The 13,428-nt window shown below is 40.0% G+C and overlaps 1 protein-coding gene across 4 annotated transcripts in view; it reads left to right on the top strand.

The window, feature by feature from the left end:
- The first annotated feature begins 1,745 nt into the window (after nucleotides 1-1,745).
- The window catches only part of LOC116686317 (protein Dok-7), a 40,014-nt gene continuing 28,331 nt past the window's right edge, over nucleotides 1,746-13,428 (top strand). For all 4 annotated transcript variants that reach the window (XM_032511297.1, XM_032511298.1, XM_032511296.1 and 1 more), the window contains exons 1-5: nucleotides 1,746-1,981; nucleotides 2,087-2,132; nucleotides 3,400-3,630; nucleotides 5,855-6,055; nucleotides 11,130-11,249. In XM_032511297.1, the coding sequence (XP_032367188.1) occupies nucleotides 1,928-1,981; nucleotides 2,087-2,132; nucleotides 3,400-3,630; nucleotides 5,855-6,055; nucleotides 11,130-11,249 (652 nt within the window). In that variant the 5' untranslated portion in view covers nucleotides 1,746-1,927. The remainder of the gene's footprint in view (nucleotides 1,982-2,086; nucleotides 2,133-3,399; nucleotides 3,631-5,854; nucleotides 6,056-11,129; nucleotides 11,250-13,428) is intronic.

Raw genomic sequence — 13,428 nt, 5'->3', positions numbered from 1 at the left:
CCACAGTGATGCCTCTGATTGGTGGAACTCATGCTTGTGAGGAGCGGGAGCTGTGTGCATGCGTATGATAATCCTGTTTTACAATGATTTATGACACTGCACAAATCATGATCTGTTCCCACGCTTCTGCCGTTAGCCTCCATCGGGAAGCTAACAGTAGTTAAGCTAACAGCTCATTCGGCTAACCGCCAGTTGACAGCTTGATTCAGTTTAAAACAATGTTAAAACAATGTCCCTAACACTGTATCTGAAGTCTCTTATATAGACCTTAGTGGTCCCTAATACTGTATCTGAAGTCTCTTTATATAGACCTAGTGGTCCCTAATACTGTATCTGAAGTCTTTTATATAACCTTAGTGGTCCCCTAATACTGTATCTGAAGTCTCTTTTATATAAAACTAGTGGTCCCCTAATACTGTATCTGAAGTCTCTTTTATATAGACCTTAGTGGTCCCCTAATACTGTATTGAAGTTCTTTTATAAGACCTTAGTGGTCCCCTAATACTGTATCTGAAGCTCTTTTATATAGACCTTAGTGGTCCCCTAATACTGTATCTGAAGTCTTTTATATGACCTTAGTGGTCCCCGTACTGTATCTGAAGTCTCTTTTATAAAGACCTTAGTGGTCCCCTAATACTGTATCTGATGTCTCTTTTATATAGACCTTGGTGGTCCCCTAATACTGTATCTGATGTCTCTTTTATAAATGTCTCTTGACCAACTGGCACTTTGCTCGTTTGAAAGCCATGATGTCTCTCTCTCGTGGGTGGGGTAAATTCTCTGGGCGGGCAAAGCAGAGAAAGGAGAACCTTGCCCCTTATGATCTCATAAGGAGCAAGATTCCAGGTCGGACCGGAACCCAAGGTTTCTTGGAGGACAGGCGGGCCTGTTGAGCTCAATGTGGTCCGTATGGTCTCAATGGTCTGCGGTAAACTAAGTGCTTTTCAACCGGAGGGGAACCGCAGACCTCAGGGCACTGAATTATTTGCATATACACACCATATATGCCAGTACACACAGAGCTAGTTACAAATCAGCAGACTTACCCTTGATTTGCAACTAACGTTAGCGTAGCTTTGGTTGGTGCTACCGAACGTTGGACAAAACATTCTTTGGCTAATCAACTTTGATAAAGTAAAAACACAGTGAAGGGTAAAATTTTAAGATGTAAACACAGAAACACACTGAATCCGCACTGGTTGTTACCATCCATGTTCAGGCCAGGCCAAGGAAAATCTGATCCATGAGGAAAATAGAAAGGACGAGTCGTAATATCTATGTGCCAAGCCTGTAGGTTTTGACGTGTATTTGATTGTAATAAAGTATCTTTAGTTGTCAAAAGTTACTTTTTCAGTGCTGGAGCTTCAACTTTATTTCTCTTATTTGACACTTCAACTTCATTCAGTGCTTACTTTACCTGAGATTTGAACTTTATTCAGCACTTCATTCACTTCCATTGTATCTGCTGTTTCCACTAAAAACTACTATAATTCAGGCATATTAACTTGGATTTTACACTCTATGAGGACAACTAAAGGCCATTTATGAACTTCTGCAGTATTTAGAATGTATTTCAAATACACATTTACACAATTGAAGCCCTTTCAATTTTTTTTTCAATTTTCAGTTTGCGACATAGGCCTACTTCCCGTTTTATGAAATATCCATAAATAACGCATATCTGTGTATATTTCTTGAACCAGCGTTCATGAGTTTCGTCCAGTGCCAGGTGTAAAGCAGTCCAGGTGGCAGCACGGTCGGCTGGCTGGTGCACAGACGGACCTATCAGACAGATCCTGGCCATGCAGTTTTCCATGGGCCTTGCCGGGGGGCGAGCTCGCGCCCTACAAGCAGAGAGCGCAGCTATTTTGAAAGTGACCCCTCATTCAGGCAGCGACTGTGCAGCTGTCAGGAACCATGACTGAAGATGACGGATTCTGTTGTCGTGGAGGGATATGCCAGACTCAGAGATGGAAAAAAGGTGTTTAGCGTGACTAAATTTGCTGACGGATGTGGCTGAAGTAATTCAACGCACATTCAAGTGGTGCTTAAGAAAGGTTTAACGTACTTTTGCTTTCTTCCACAGTGGAAAACTAGGTGGCTCGTTCTTCGCAAGCCGTCGCCTGTAGCAGGTAAAAATAAAACACCGTTTATTACCGTTCAGTTTTACACATTTCATATTAATTTCTTACTGCGAGTTATTTAGGAAATGTGTGTAAACAATGTAATGCGAATGTTAGCTGCGCCAGATTAAAACTGAGCTAACGTTAGCTTGTTGAACATATCAGGTGCTTTCCTGCATGGACCCTTCCTGTGTCGATGAGGCCGTTTGTGTTCGTAAATTCAGAACTTGAGCCTTGCATGTGCGCATAAATAATGGTCAAAAAGATTAAGAGCTTGTAAAATTATTACTACAAATAAAGTGCAAATGTTTGCAATGGTTTTGGCTGTAAAAGCGGGGTTAAAATTTGTTCAGGTCATTTTAAATGTGCGTTCACGTCATTTGTTGATTTGTACTCCATTGAGTCTGTAACGGTACTAATGCTTTTGTCTAACCCGTTCTCTTACATCCATGGTGTAACCTCACTGCTCCACTCGATTTTGATTTTCTCAAATCAAATGTATACACATTCACAAGCTTTCATTTTTCATGCTGCAAAGGCTGATATTCAACCATAGTTTACTGAACTTCTGATCCCACATTCAAACTCACATTGACTCTTATTTGAGCCCATCCTCAAAGTTAATGTGCTAAAGACTGATGGTCTGAGCCCTGCTGTATTTTTAGATACACCAAACCTGTAACCTTGTTATTCAGCCACATTTACTGAGGAGGCTTCAGCTTGCCTGAAGTTGAGTTTGAAGTTGTCTAAACCTACTTTACCTCTGGCCTTTTTGTAGTTTGTGAATAAAAAACTAGGACTCAAAGTAATAAGGTGGCTGTATTGCATTACACTGAAATGTTTCTTTGGATATCTGGTGCTGGACAGCTTAACATGCTCAACAGATTAGACTGAGGTTGAGTGCTGCTCCTCTTCATCTTTGATGTCAGTGTTATCCCAGTTGCCTGTGCTCATGCCTCAGTTATGTGGGTAAAGAAGTGTGTGTGTGAAGGAGTGAGATGCACAAACACAGTCTTGTTGTGTCAGTTGACACTAATTGTTTGAAGGTGCCAAAAGACTACAGGACACTCCAACCGCTACTGTGTGTCAGAATACATCTTATTAGTACTTGACAATGTAATTAATTATGGATTTGACTGTGTTTCCAGTTATTTCAGGGAACTGTTACGTAATGCAAAAAACGCGATGTAAACTGCAGTTTAAAAGTATTTTTCTTAGACCCAATATGATACTTTTCTATTATCATTGTGTCTCATAACGACTTTGACTCTTCCAGACTGCCTCGTGCTGCTGGTTTTTAAAGACAAGTCTGAAAAAGCGCAGGGCAACAAGGAGAGGGCCAGTATTATCTTGGAGGAGATCTGCGGACTAGAATTGGGACAGTGGTATGAAGGTGTGGCTTTTACTCTGGCCCTCCTCTGCCTAAACCAGGCTGCTCTACTGGGCTTTGACAGCAAGGAGGCCCTGCAGGCGTGGGACGCCCGCCTACGTTACAGCCTCGGAGAAGGTAAGGAGATCACTCTGTGCTTTGGTTTCCATGTCCTTCTGGTGTGTCACTTCTCAAAACTTTTCAAGAAATGTGAATCACTCTAAATATTCCAGAATAATACCACATTTGACCTCACTATACTGTAATCAAAGCAATTCTCAACAATTAGTGAATTAGGCCTTATTTATGAAAACCTTAGAGGTGATCAGCTGAAGCATTTTGGAAATAAGCCACAGTTTCTGGACTGATGATTAATTTAATCAAGGTAACAGCAGGGTACAGATTCATAAAGTAGGCTCATTCCTTTCATAATGACAGAAAGACACATCTGCATGCAATAATTATAAATTCATGTTTATGCTTTTTTTTTACTTGGCGAGATGCAGTTTTTGGGACGTTTTAATTGAGTATATGGATGATTTTCTAAATCACTGTTGGCCTTTAAAGCTACCTACATTTACACAATTTATGCATTACACATAAAAGGTTACAGACCATCCCCTAAAAACAATATAACTATGTCACCCCCCCCCCCCCCCCCCCCCCCCCCGCACCTGCTTTTGCTTCATCCTTCCTACCTAAAACAAATAAGTTTGCATGATGTTAAAGGTAACAATCTTTTAGTATTTCACATCACGCAAACTTAATTGTCAGTTATGGTCATTTTAAAACTTAGTAAAAGTTGGTTGCAATTTTTTTGTTTGTTACTAAGACTGATGAATGGATGGGTAGTATCTCCATACACATGCATTTATGACATCCTAGAATTTAAAAATTAAAAAGAATTTAAAAGTTGAGACTCATGGTGTGTACAGTCCATTGTGTGGATCTAATGCATAAGTTATATAAGTGATAAACAGATAAGATCTAATAATAGCATTGGACTGTTCAGCTGGTGGCTGGGGTCCAGCTGAATTTTAAAGCAGTCACTAACGACTGTTGGACCTGACTGTGTGCTAGAGGACATTGTGCTAGAAGACAAATTGCATCACAGTTAGCAGTGTTATTGTACACACAAAGCACAGTTGTACCTCAGTTTTGGGGTCACGGTTTGGTATGTTTTTGGGAAGAAGGAAAAAAATGCAGAAAATGTTTTTGAGTATAAACATTCAACAGTGGCTCAAACATTCACAAACAAACATTCAACAGTTAAGGCACCCAAATATCAGCATTTTTATAAGCATATTATCATATTATCATTAAGAAAAATAAATAACGCAAATGTCAGTCATTTTTTATTGTAAGACCAATCGCTGATAATTCCTGACCGGCAGCTTTTGCTTGTTTTATACAGAACAGGCACAACAGACTAACTAAAAGGTACCGATGAAAGCCCTTTGTAGCGGGGCTCAAGTACTTTAACCATATGCTATAGTTATTATATGTATTTTCTAAGACTGAGTATGGTTGCATATAGACAGCGACATATAGCATTAGTTATTAGTTTTGCATGGTCCAAATCTGCAATGGGACCGAATCAATATCTCATATCAAATTGAATGTCCTAAATTGATGAATACACGTTCTGTTAAAGACATAATCACAATTATTGTTTGTTCAGCGCAGTCAAAGTGGCTTTGTACGGGTGGGAAACTCCACACTCACGCACGTTGAAGGAAGTTCCACAAACTCAGGGGCAGAAACACAAATGCAGTGTTCATACTTTATTCTAATTTTACATCCATCTTTCTTCATTGGGTTTTATTATCAACAGAACACAGACTCGGTTACCCAGATGTTTATTAGAGGCTTGGATTAATAGCTTTGGGCTTTAGATCTGAGCCTGCTGGGTTCAGAGCTCAGCTTGCTGATCTCATTCTCTGTGTACAGCTGTTTCTCCTTTTCTTTTATTGTTGAATGAAATAAAATCTCCGCTGAAGTAATTATTTTGTAATGACAGTGTGTTTTCTATCCCCTGTGAAGCGTATCTGCAACTAATTTCAAGTTGGACTCTCCTTTCCTTATGTTGCATGGCAGCTGGATTCACATTTGCATGATTTCAACTGTATTTTACGCTCCTTCACACCTTTTTACAGTCAAAATCAATAAGGTACAAAGAACTTTGATACCTTTTAGACCAACTTAACTGGTCCAGTTGGAAAGTACTGGAGAGCCATTTCCAGAAAAAAAACAGTCTCCCTACTGAAGAGAATGTATTGAAAAGATGAGATGGTTAAATGATGCTTGACGTCTCTTTTGTTAGCCTTTCTTCATTGTTCCGTTGGGTTCTCTGTTTTCTTAGTTCACAGATTCAGTGTTGGAGTCTTACCAGGGACCAAGTTGGAGAGTGGACCTGCAACTCTTCATTTATGCAACAACCTACTGGCTCTTGCCAGGGACATCCCTCCCGTTATTATCGGCCACTGGAACCTTCCAGACCTGCGCAGATATGGGCCTGTACCCAATGGGTTTGTGTTCGAGGGAGGAACAAGATGTGGTTACTGTAAGTTTACTGCTTTTCATGCTTTTATGCTACATTACAATAGGTTTAGTTTTGGTAAATTGGCCATTTAGCTATTATGTGACTCCACAAACTGGTACATTGTGTTTGGCAGACATGAAACTGCGCTCTTTTGTTTGGGAAGCATGAGGGCAACTAAAGGAACAGTTGTATGTTTAATACAGTACCAGAAATAACATTTACTGATTGACACACATTTCAGGATTAGAAAACAGAAAATCAACAGAAAAATTGAAACAGAAAAAATGATCAAAAGCAAGGTTAAAATAACTAAATAAGAAAAAAAGACCAGCTATTTCTATTTTCAGCATGTAACGACAATGTCTCTTGAGAAAAATTGGGTTGCATCATTAGAGGCTAATAGCTCATTAAATAAGTATCTGAGCTGTGTTTTTACCGTGCCTTTCCAAATCATCACAGGCTATGATTTGAGATGATTCATTTGTAGCTTTCATTCAACAGTTTCTGTAAAGGAGATGCTCCTTTAACTCCAAGTTAAATACATGCTTTACAGCAAGTATGAATTGGGAAAATGCTTTTGTGTAATTTTTTTCTGGGGCTGCTTTTCATGTTTTCACTTAGTTTCAAATAAGGTAAATCTTAATAGCAGATAATTAAGTTTAAGACTAGTGTTTATTTTATTTTTTTATCACCACAGCCTTATGAGTTGGGATCAAGTACCTCTGTTGTCAGTTGACATCCATACTACTCCTTCTTAGAGTGGCAGAAGCTGGGCGTTTTAACCATTTATCCATTACTTAAAGCAATCCATTTTGACTTCTCTGCTTGCTTGTTCACTAGTTTCCATGCACTCTTACTCCGATTCTCCAGCGGGCGCGTTTTGCTGTGTTCCGGTAGCATTGCTGTTTTGTTCTGTCCTCCGCCCTGCGCCATACCACATCGGGAGCGTCTTGCTGCCCAATTTACAGATTGTATTGTCTACAAGTACTTTACAGAACAATCATGTGTTTATTAACTAGTTCTGGTGGTGTATCTCAAAATAAAAATCTGGGATATGATGTTTTTCAACCTCCAAAATGAATCTCTCGTTGAACGTGGTTTTGTAAAGGAGACACAAACGATATTGGGGGATGTGTTTTGGTGAATTGACTGGCTGTTTTACTTCCTGCCCGGCTGTCTGAACGCCCTGCAACTCTCGTAAAAAAAGACCTGGCGCGTATCTTGAGCTGAGCAGGGATATTTTACCGTTGTAAAGATGCATATATCTTTAAATTGGGTCACTTATGTAGTAGTAATGTGTTTTCCGATGGTTTGTTTTTTGAAATTGGTGCCTTCTAAGCAGATAAAAGGCAGAAAATGTGTTTTTGGCTCATGTAGATGAAAGACACAAAATCCCAGAATGCACTTGCTTTGCTGCACTACGATTCCACCAAGGGGGTAAGCTTCTCCTCTCTAAGTTAAGCTCCCTATGGCGCCATTTAGATGCTACCAAGCCATCACCTGCCGTTAGCATCCTATTGACTCCCATTCATTTTGGCGCCACTTTGACGGTGAATAACTTTACGTCTGAAGCATATAAAACTCTATTTGTCCATTGTTTTCTATAGAACCATGACAATGTCAAAAAGGCTCCATTACCTTGTACCTCACATTATGGCTCCGTAGCAGACGTTTTTATGAAAGGCTAACTAGAATAGGCTAACTATTGTGTCATTACCAAGCGACTTACTGTCGCACAGTAGAAGAATTACCGAACAGTGCAGGAGAAGCTTGGAGACAGTTTGGACTTACATTAGCTGTTTAGGTTTAATTACTAATGTTAACTAGCATTTTATTTAGGAATAATTAGCCTGTGCCTATGTTATCTCCTAACATATACCTACACTTTCCGTCTCTGCTGATTGGGAATGATTGAGATTTCTCTTGGCGCAGCTACCAGAAGACTTACAGCTTTCAGACAGGTTGCCCACGTCACATCTACGTTGTCAAGCTCAGTTTGAGGCTGCGTAGTAACGCTCAGCATCACCGGAAAAGAGCTTCTAATAGCCTTCACTGGTCTCCGTCCAGAACAACGGGATCTGTTGGTCCATATCTTTAACTGTCTATGGAGTCCATTCCCAAGCCACACCTACCGTTTACAGACATGGATAGATAACTCTAGTGTGTTTTATTGTCATTTCAACTATATACACAAAACATTTCACCACGGATCAAGTGGTGTTACATATTTAAAATATAAAAAAACGACATAGGAAACAGGCTACATTTAGTGCACACACATTATAGGATGCGTAAAGTTCAGCTAACGCAATGGAGTGATCTAAACACAGAGTATAAATACCGCCGTGAATTTGGGTGGAATGTAGAATGGTCGGCATTTAACAGTTCCAAACTCCACCAGCGGTCAGCAGTAGTTGGATAACCCCCCCCCTGATTTTGGAGAGGGAAATTAGTTAGAAATGCACTGGTTGACATCATTGTGTTCATAATATGTCATTCTATCAATCCAGGTTAAAGTCAATAATATTAATTCCGCATGCATGTTGCTCCCTCTAAAGTTGTGGATAGCTACAGACCCCTTGTTTCTTAAGGCTAACTATGTTAGCTTTACCCTGGCTGGTAGCAGCTTTCTGGCAACTCTGCGGTGAAAAATGGCCATAAGACTTCGTGATGACGTTGCATTATTCAAGTGATTTACTTCATCCTTAAAACTAATGTGCTTCCTTTTATCTTTGGCAGCTGCTGCTTACGGTACTCTTTTCCTTACTTCCAAACAAACCTGTTGAGTCGGACTAATGTTTTGTCACATAAACACGTTGCACACATGGGCGCGCTTCTTAAAGGGGAAGGGTCGGTCAGTAACAATGAATTAAAAGGAGAATGGTAAAAGTTAACTTTTCAATCAAGCAGAAAAAGTTAAGTTATGTAGCGTTAACATCGCACATCATAGACAATGGAACAAATTACCATGCAGCCCTAATTCAAAGTCTCATTTTTGTAATCCCGATTGGTTTTTATTGGTAATTTTGATTTACTTAAATGAGTAATGGCAATCATATGATGTAAACAGCAGTAACATTTTTCACTTGCTCTCATGTGTGTATTTTGTCCTCTCCAACTCGTTGGATTGTGCATCCAAAAAACATCTGCTTGATGAGAAACCTGCTGGAGGGAATTATTCCGTCTGTGCAGTATCACCCCTGCTGTGCCCAAAATTCCACATAAAGCGTCACTCTGTAGAAGTTGTTTTTGAGAAACAGTAGCTAGCCCCTAAGCTCAGTCATAACAGCCCAAGCTGTGTCTGTCCCTGTGATCGGCAAACCACAGTTTACATCTTGGAACAAACATGAAACCATTAAAGCAGAGACGGGTGCATGTCATCATCACCTGGAGGGGACAGAGGCAGGCATGAGGGACATCGGAGCATTACGGCCACGTGATAACCCCACTGGAAAAATTACACTCACAGTATGGGTGATTCATTTAGCTTCATTAAATCTTCAGCAATGTATCTTGCACAATACGTAGACCGTCAGACATCTTCATGCTCAGAAAAGGGAAATGTGAAGGTGCATCTACATGTTTGTTGAAGGGCGTGCATTCCTGTGACAGGTAATGTCTCAGCACAGTTCATTCACAGCAGGAAAAGAAGTAGCGTAACGGTGTTTAACCTCTCGCTTCTGTTTGAAGCTGCCTTTGTCTGACCTTTTGGCCACGTGCGGCTTGATAATTTATCCTCAATTATTTTTGTTTTTCAGTAGGAAATTCTACCAAATTAGTAAGAGTGATGGAGAGAAGTGTTTCTTTTGAGTATTTCATGCGTGCTGTGTAAATATTAAAGCCTTCTTACACTTAATATAGTGGCTAAAATGATTAGTCGGATGGACAATAATAGAAGGAAAGTGAATCAGCAAAAATGTGGAAAATCAACTAGATGGATGCTTGCAAGAGTGAAGTTGTATGACAAAATAAGGAGAAAGTCTAATATATCATAGTTTACTATTAATGAAGAATTTCATGTATTTTAGAAGTTGAAACAGGCAATGGTCCCAAAGATGTGTTTTTCTCACTTGAGAATAGAAAGAAATTGTACAGTTTGCTCCAAAAGAAACTTCCCCTTTAAAGTTTGCCTGCTTGGATGACTTTGCTGTTGTGAAAATAGAAAGGCCAGCCTTCGCTCTTGTAAAGATTCAAGCTAATTTACACTTCCCACTTACTGAACACGACTAAAGTACTGTTACTTTGTAATGCCGCTGTGTGTTATCACTTTGTAGAGGAGAGACCAGAAGGGTCCACTTGAGTTGTTTTTGTTCCTCCACAGAATCTTTGCTGTAAACCTAATGAGCCCTGCCACCTGTCCTTTGTTTTGCTTTGTGTTTTTTTTGTACTCAAGCTTTTGGCAGTATACCTGACGCTATCAAAAGCGAGACACAAGTAGAAGTGGTTCCTTCTTTAAAAAAAAGAAGAAAAAAATTGAAGAGATTAAATTCAGCCTTAGAGTCTAACCAAATGAGTTTCTGTGCCAGAGTAGAGTACAATATAACATGAAATAATTAAACTTATTGGATCTCCGTGAGCAGGCAATACATCTTCAGTTTTGACTGGTGCCGCCTTTACTGCTGACCTCTGAACCAGCAGACTGCGACTGGAGTGTTGGGAATGTGATTGAGGACTGTCTTGACCTGTGTGGTCTCAGGGACAGGGTGACACAACCTCCCTTCAGTGGTGACACCTTGTAACGGACAGCCAATTGTGTTGTCAGAGGGAGGTCAAGAGACCTCTTGGGGAGAATGACCTTTTAACCTTTTAATTTTTATAGCACCTTTTGATGACGTGGGACTGGTAGCAGTAAAAAGGACATATGAAATCTATAATATATCCACAACCGTTGCTGAGTATCAAACCTCAATACTTTGCTGGAAAAAAAACTGAATGCTAGATCAGATCTGTCCACTGCAAATCTATCATTCTAATTCATTACCTCCTGTATAGTAGAAATTGTACTACTGGAGTATAGTATTTCTATTTGGCCTTGTAGCAGATATTTCAGTCCTGGAAAATCTAACATGGCACTAATCAAGTCTACTTTTTACAGGGGCCGGTGTTTTTTTGCTTGCATCTGCTGAGAGCGAGCAGATCAGTTTTCTATTCGACTGCATCGTCAGAGGCATTTCCCCTACCAGAGGCCCTTTTGGACTGCGGCCAGTTTTGCCAGGTCAGTACCAGAGGTGTTAAAAGCTGCTTAGCTGGAAAGGACTGGAAAACCAACTGTGCTCTACAGAGACAGTTTAGTTGTAAGGACTATTATTTAAAGAGACAATGTGGATCTCTATGTGATGTATTATTTCAATAATGAATAGCCTCCCTGTTACCAAGGAGTATGAATAAACACTTAAGTCAACACTTACCATTTAAAATGTAGCAAACTGTGCATGGCTCCCCTCCTGTGCCTCCAGGGATTATCATAGCTATTACGTGTGTTGCCATCCTGGCATCCAACCATTTTTGGCAGAATGAGTCAGAGGATTTGTCCATGGATGGATGTGCCTTGATGTGACTAAATTATGACTGTCAGCTGTGTTTTATGTAATTGGATAATCCTCCAATAATTTTAGTCTTCTTAGGGTCGCCTTAAACATCAGTAAGAGGATAATTTATGTACTAACTGTACTAAGTATGATTATGATGATTGGCAGCAAATTCAATTGTATTCTATGTATAGTTGGATGTAGTGCTACTGGTGGGCAAGCTGGAGGACGGACAAAGTTCCAAATAGACCTTAGGGGTTTTTTGTACTTCTATTACAGCACAGTCATCTGACTTTATTCTGTCAAAGATGCCAAGCACACTGGTTAAATGATGATGTGACGTCATAATCTCCATTTGGGAATATTTGAATGCTAAAGTATACATTTTTCAAAATTATTAAATACTTAGTGTGCACCCGTGAAGTTTTGTTTGTATAATGAGCCCTGACCTCTAGCATGTCCACCTTCAGCTCCTCTGCTCTCCTGTTCTTCTGCCACCTGACAGTATCTCACCCTTAGTTTCTTTGCTAAAGAAAAAAACTTTTTCTAGCTCCAGCTTATCAATTGTAAGGAGTTGCTTTTTTTCTTTGTGATATGTAGGGGTTTGGCTGACAGTTTGAAAACAATAATGAAAATTTCACCTCACGGTTATAATGACCAAAATGATTTCGGTATTATTGTGGTTTTTAAAAGTGCGTTCAATGCCTTTATTAGCAACTTCCGGAAATGTTCTGCAGACAGGATAACTATCTTCAATCTAACTGTCCTTCCCCATGCTCAAAATAACCAAAAGGTGCCCGAGCTTTAGACTTTGTCCTCTTAGAAGGCTGATAAATGTCCTGAGCGCTGTCATCTCCGCCTTCTGCCGTGATTCCAACTTCAAGAAACGCACGTTGGAGGCAACTTCAGGAGCCTCGGATGAAGCTGGGAAGGATTAAACACATGGTTTCCACACCGTGATAACCCTCCGAGATAATAATGGTATTTTAAATGAAAACGGTAAAATTATTGTCAACATTTTTATTGTGGTTACACCGGTAATCGTTACATCCCTACGTCCTACAGAAATGTTGTGTGCTTGGGTAGTCTCAAACTCTTATTTTCATATACTCTCCAAAAAAATTTAAATTTGTAGAAATTGTCTCAGATTCAAAAATCATACATCCCTATACCTTATCTATCTGATGGCTCTTAGTTCTGTTATTTTAACACAGTTGCATGCTAGATCTAATATTTCTAAAACTGTTAAAGTTCATTTGCTCTCCTGCTGTCCAATTAACACCTTCGATTTTCCACACTAGTGGTTTGATTTAGAAAAAAATCTCACCCAGTGTGCAACTTAACAGAAAATGTGGACTGGGCAGCTGTGGGGTCTCGTGGATATTCCTGTTCTCACACATCTCGCTGCTCAATCACAGGTTGAGCTCATACTCTTATTATTGTGGTGCGTAGTAGAATAAATAGCAGAGAGGATGTCTGAGGGAGAGCAATGGGTCAAAGTCACAGTTCACACAAGCGGAGCAGCCAAAGCCTTCTAATCACTCCCGGTATGTATGTAACCTCATCCACAGGATTCCACTGCTGCCTCCCCCCTTCATTTCATACTCAATCACCCACAGCTCCACTTCCCCCTTCCTCTTATTTTATTCTCTTATTTCTCTCTGCAGCCATAATTGTGTCTGTTCTTCTCACTTATGGTCTGGGCCTCTGTCTCCTGACTAAATCGCTCTGCTGTTGGTGTCAGTTTAGAGACACAAGATAAATGTAGGGAGGACCGTTCTTTGCCAGTTAGAGTAGCCAGAAAATTCTAATTTGGTCAAAGGGAGGTGTGTGTGTGTGTGTGTGTGTGTGTGTGTGTGTGTGTGT

The sequence above is a fragment of the Etheostoma spectabile genome, unplaced genomic scaffold (genome assembly GCF_008692095.1).
Source record: "Etheostoma spectabile isolate EspeVRDwgs_2016 unplaced genomic scaffold, UIUC_Espe_1.0 scaffold352, whole genome shotgun sequence".
Taxonomy (NCBI): Eukaryota; Metazoa; Chordata; class Actinopteri; order Perciformes; family Percidae; genus Etheostoma; species Etheostoma spectabile.
This window is presented reverse-complemented; position numbering and strand designations above follow the sequence as displayed.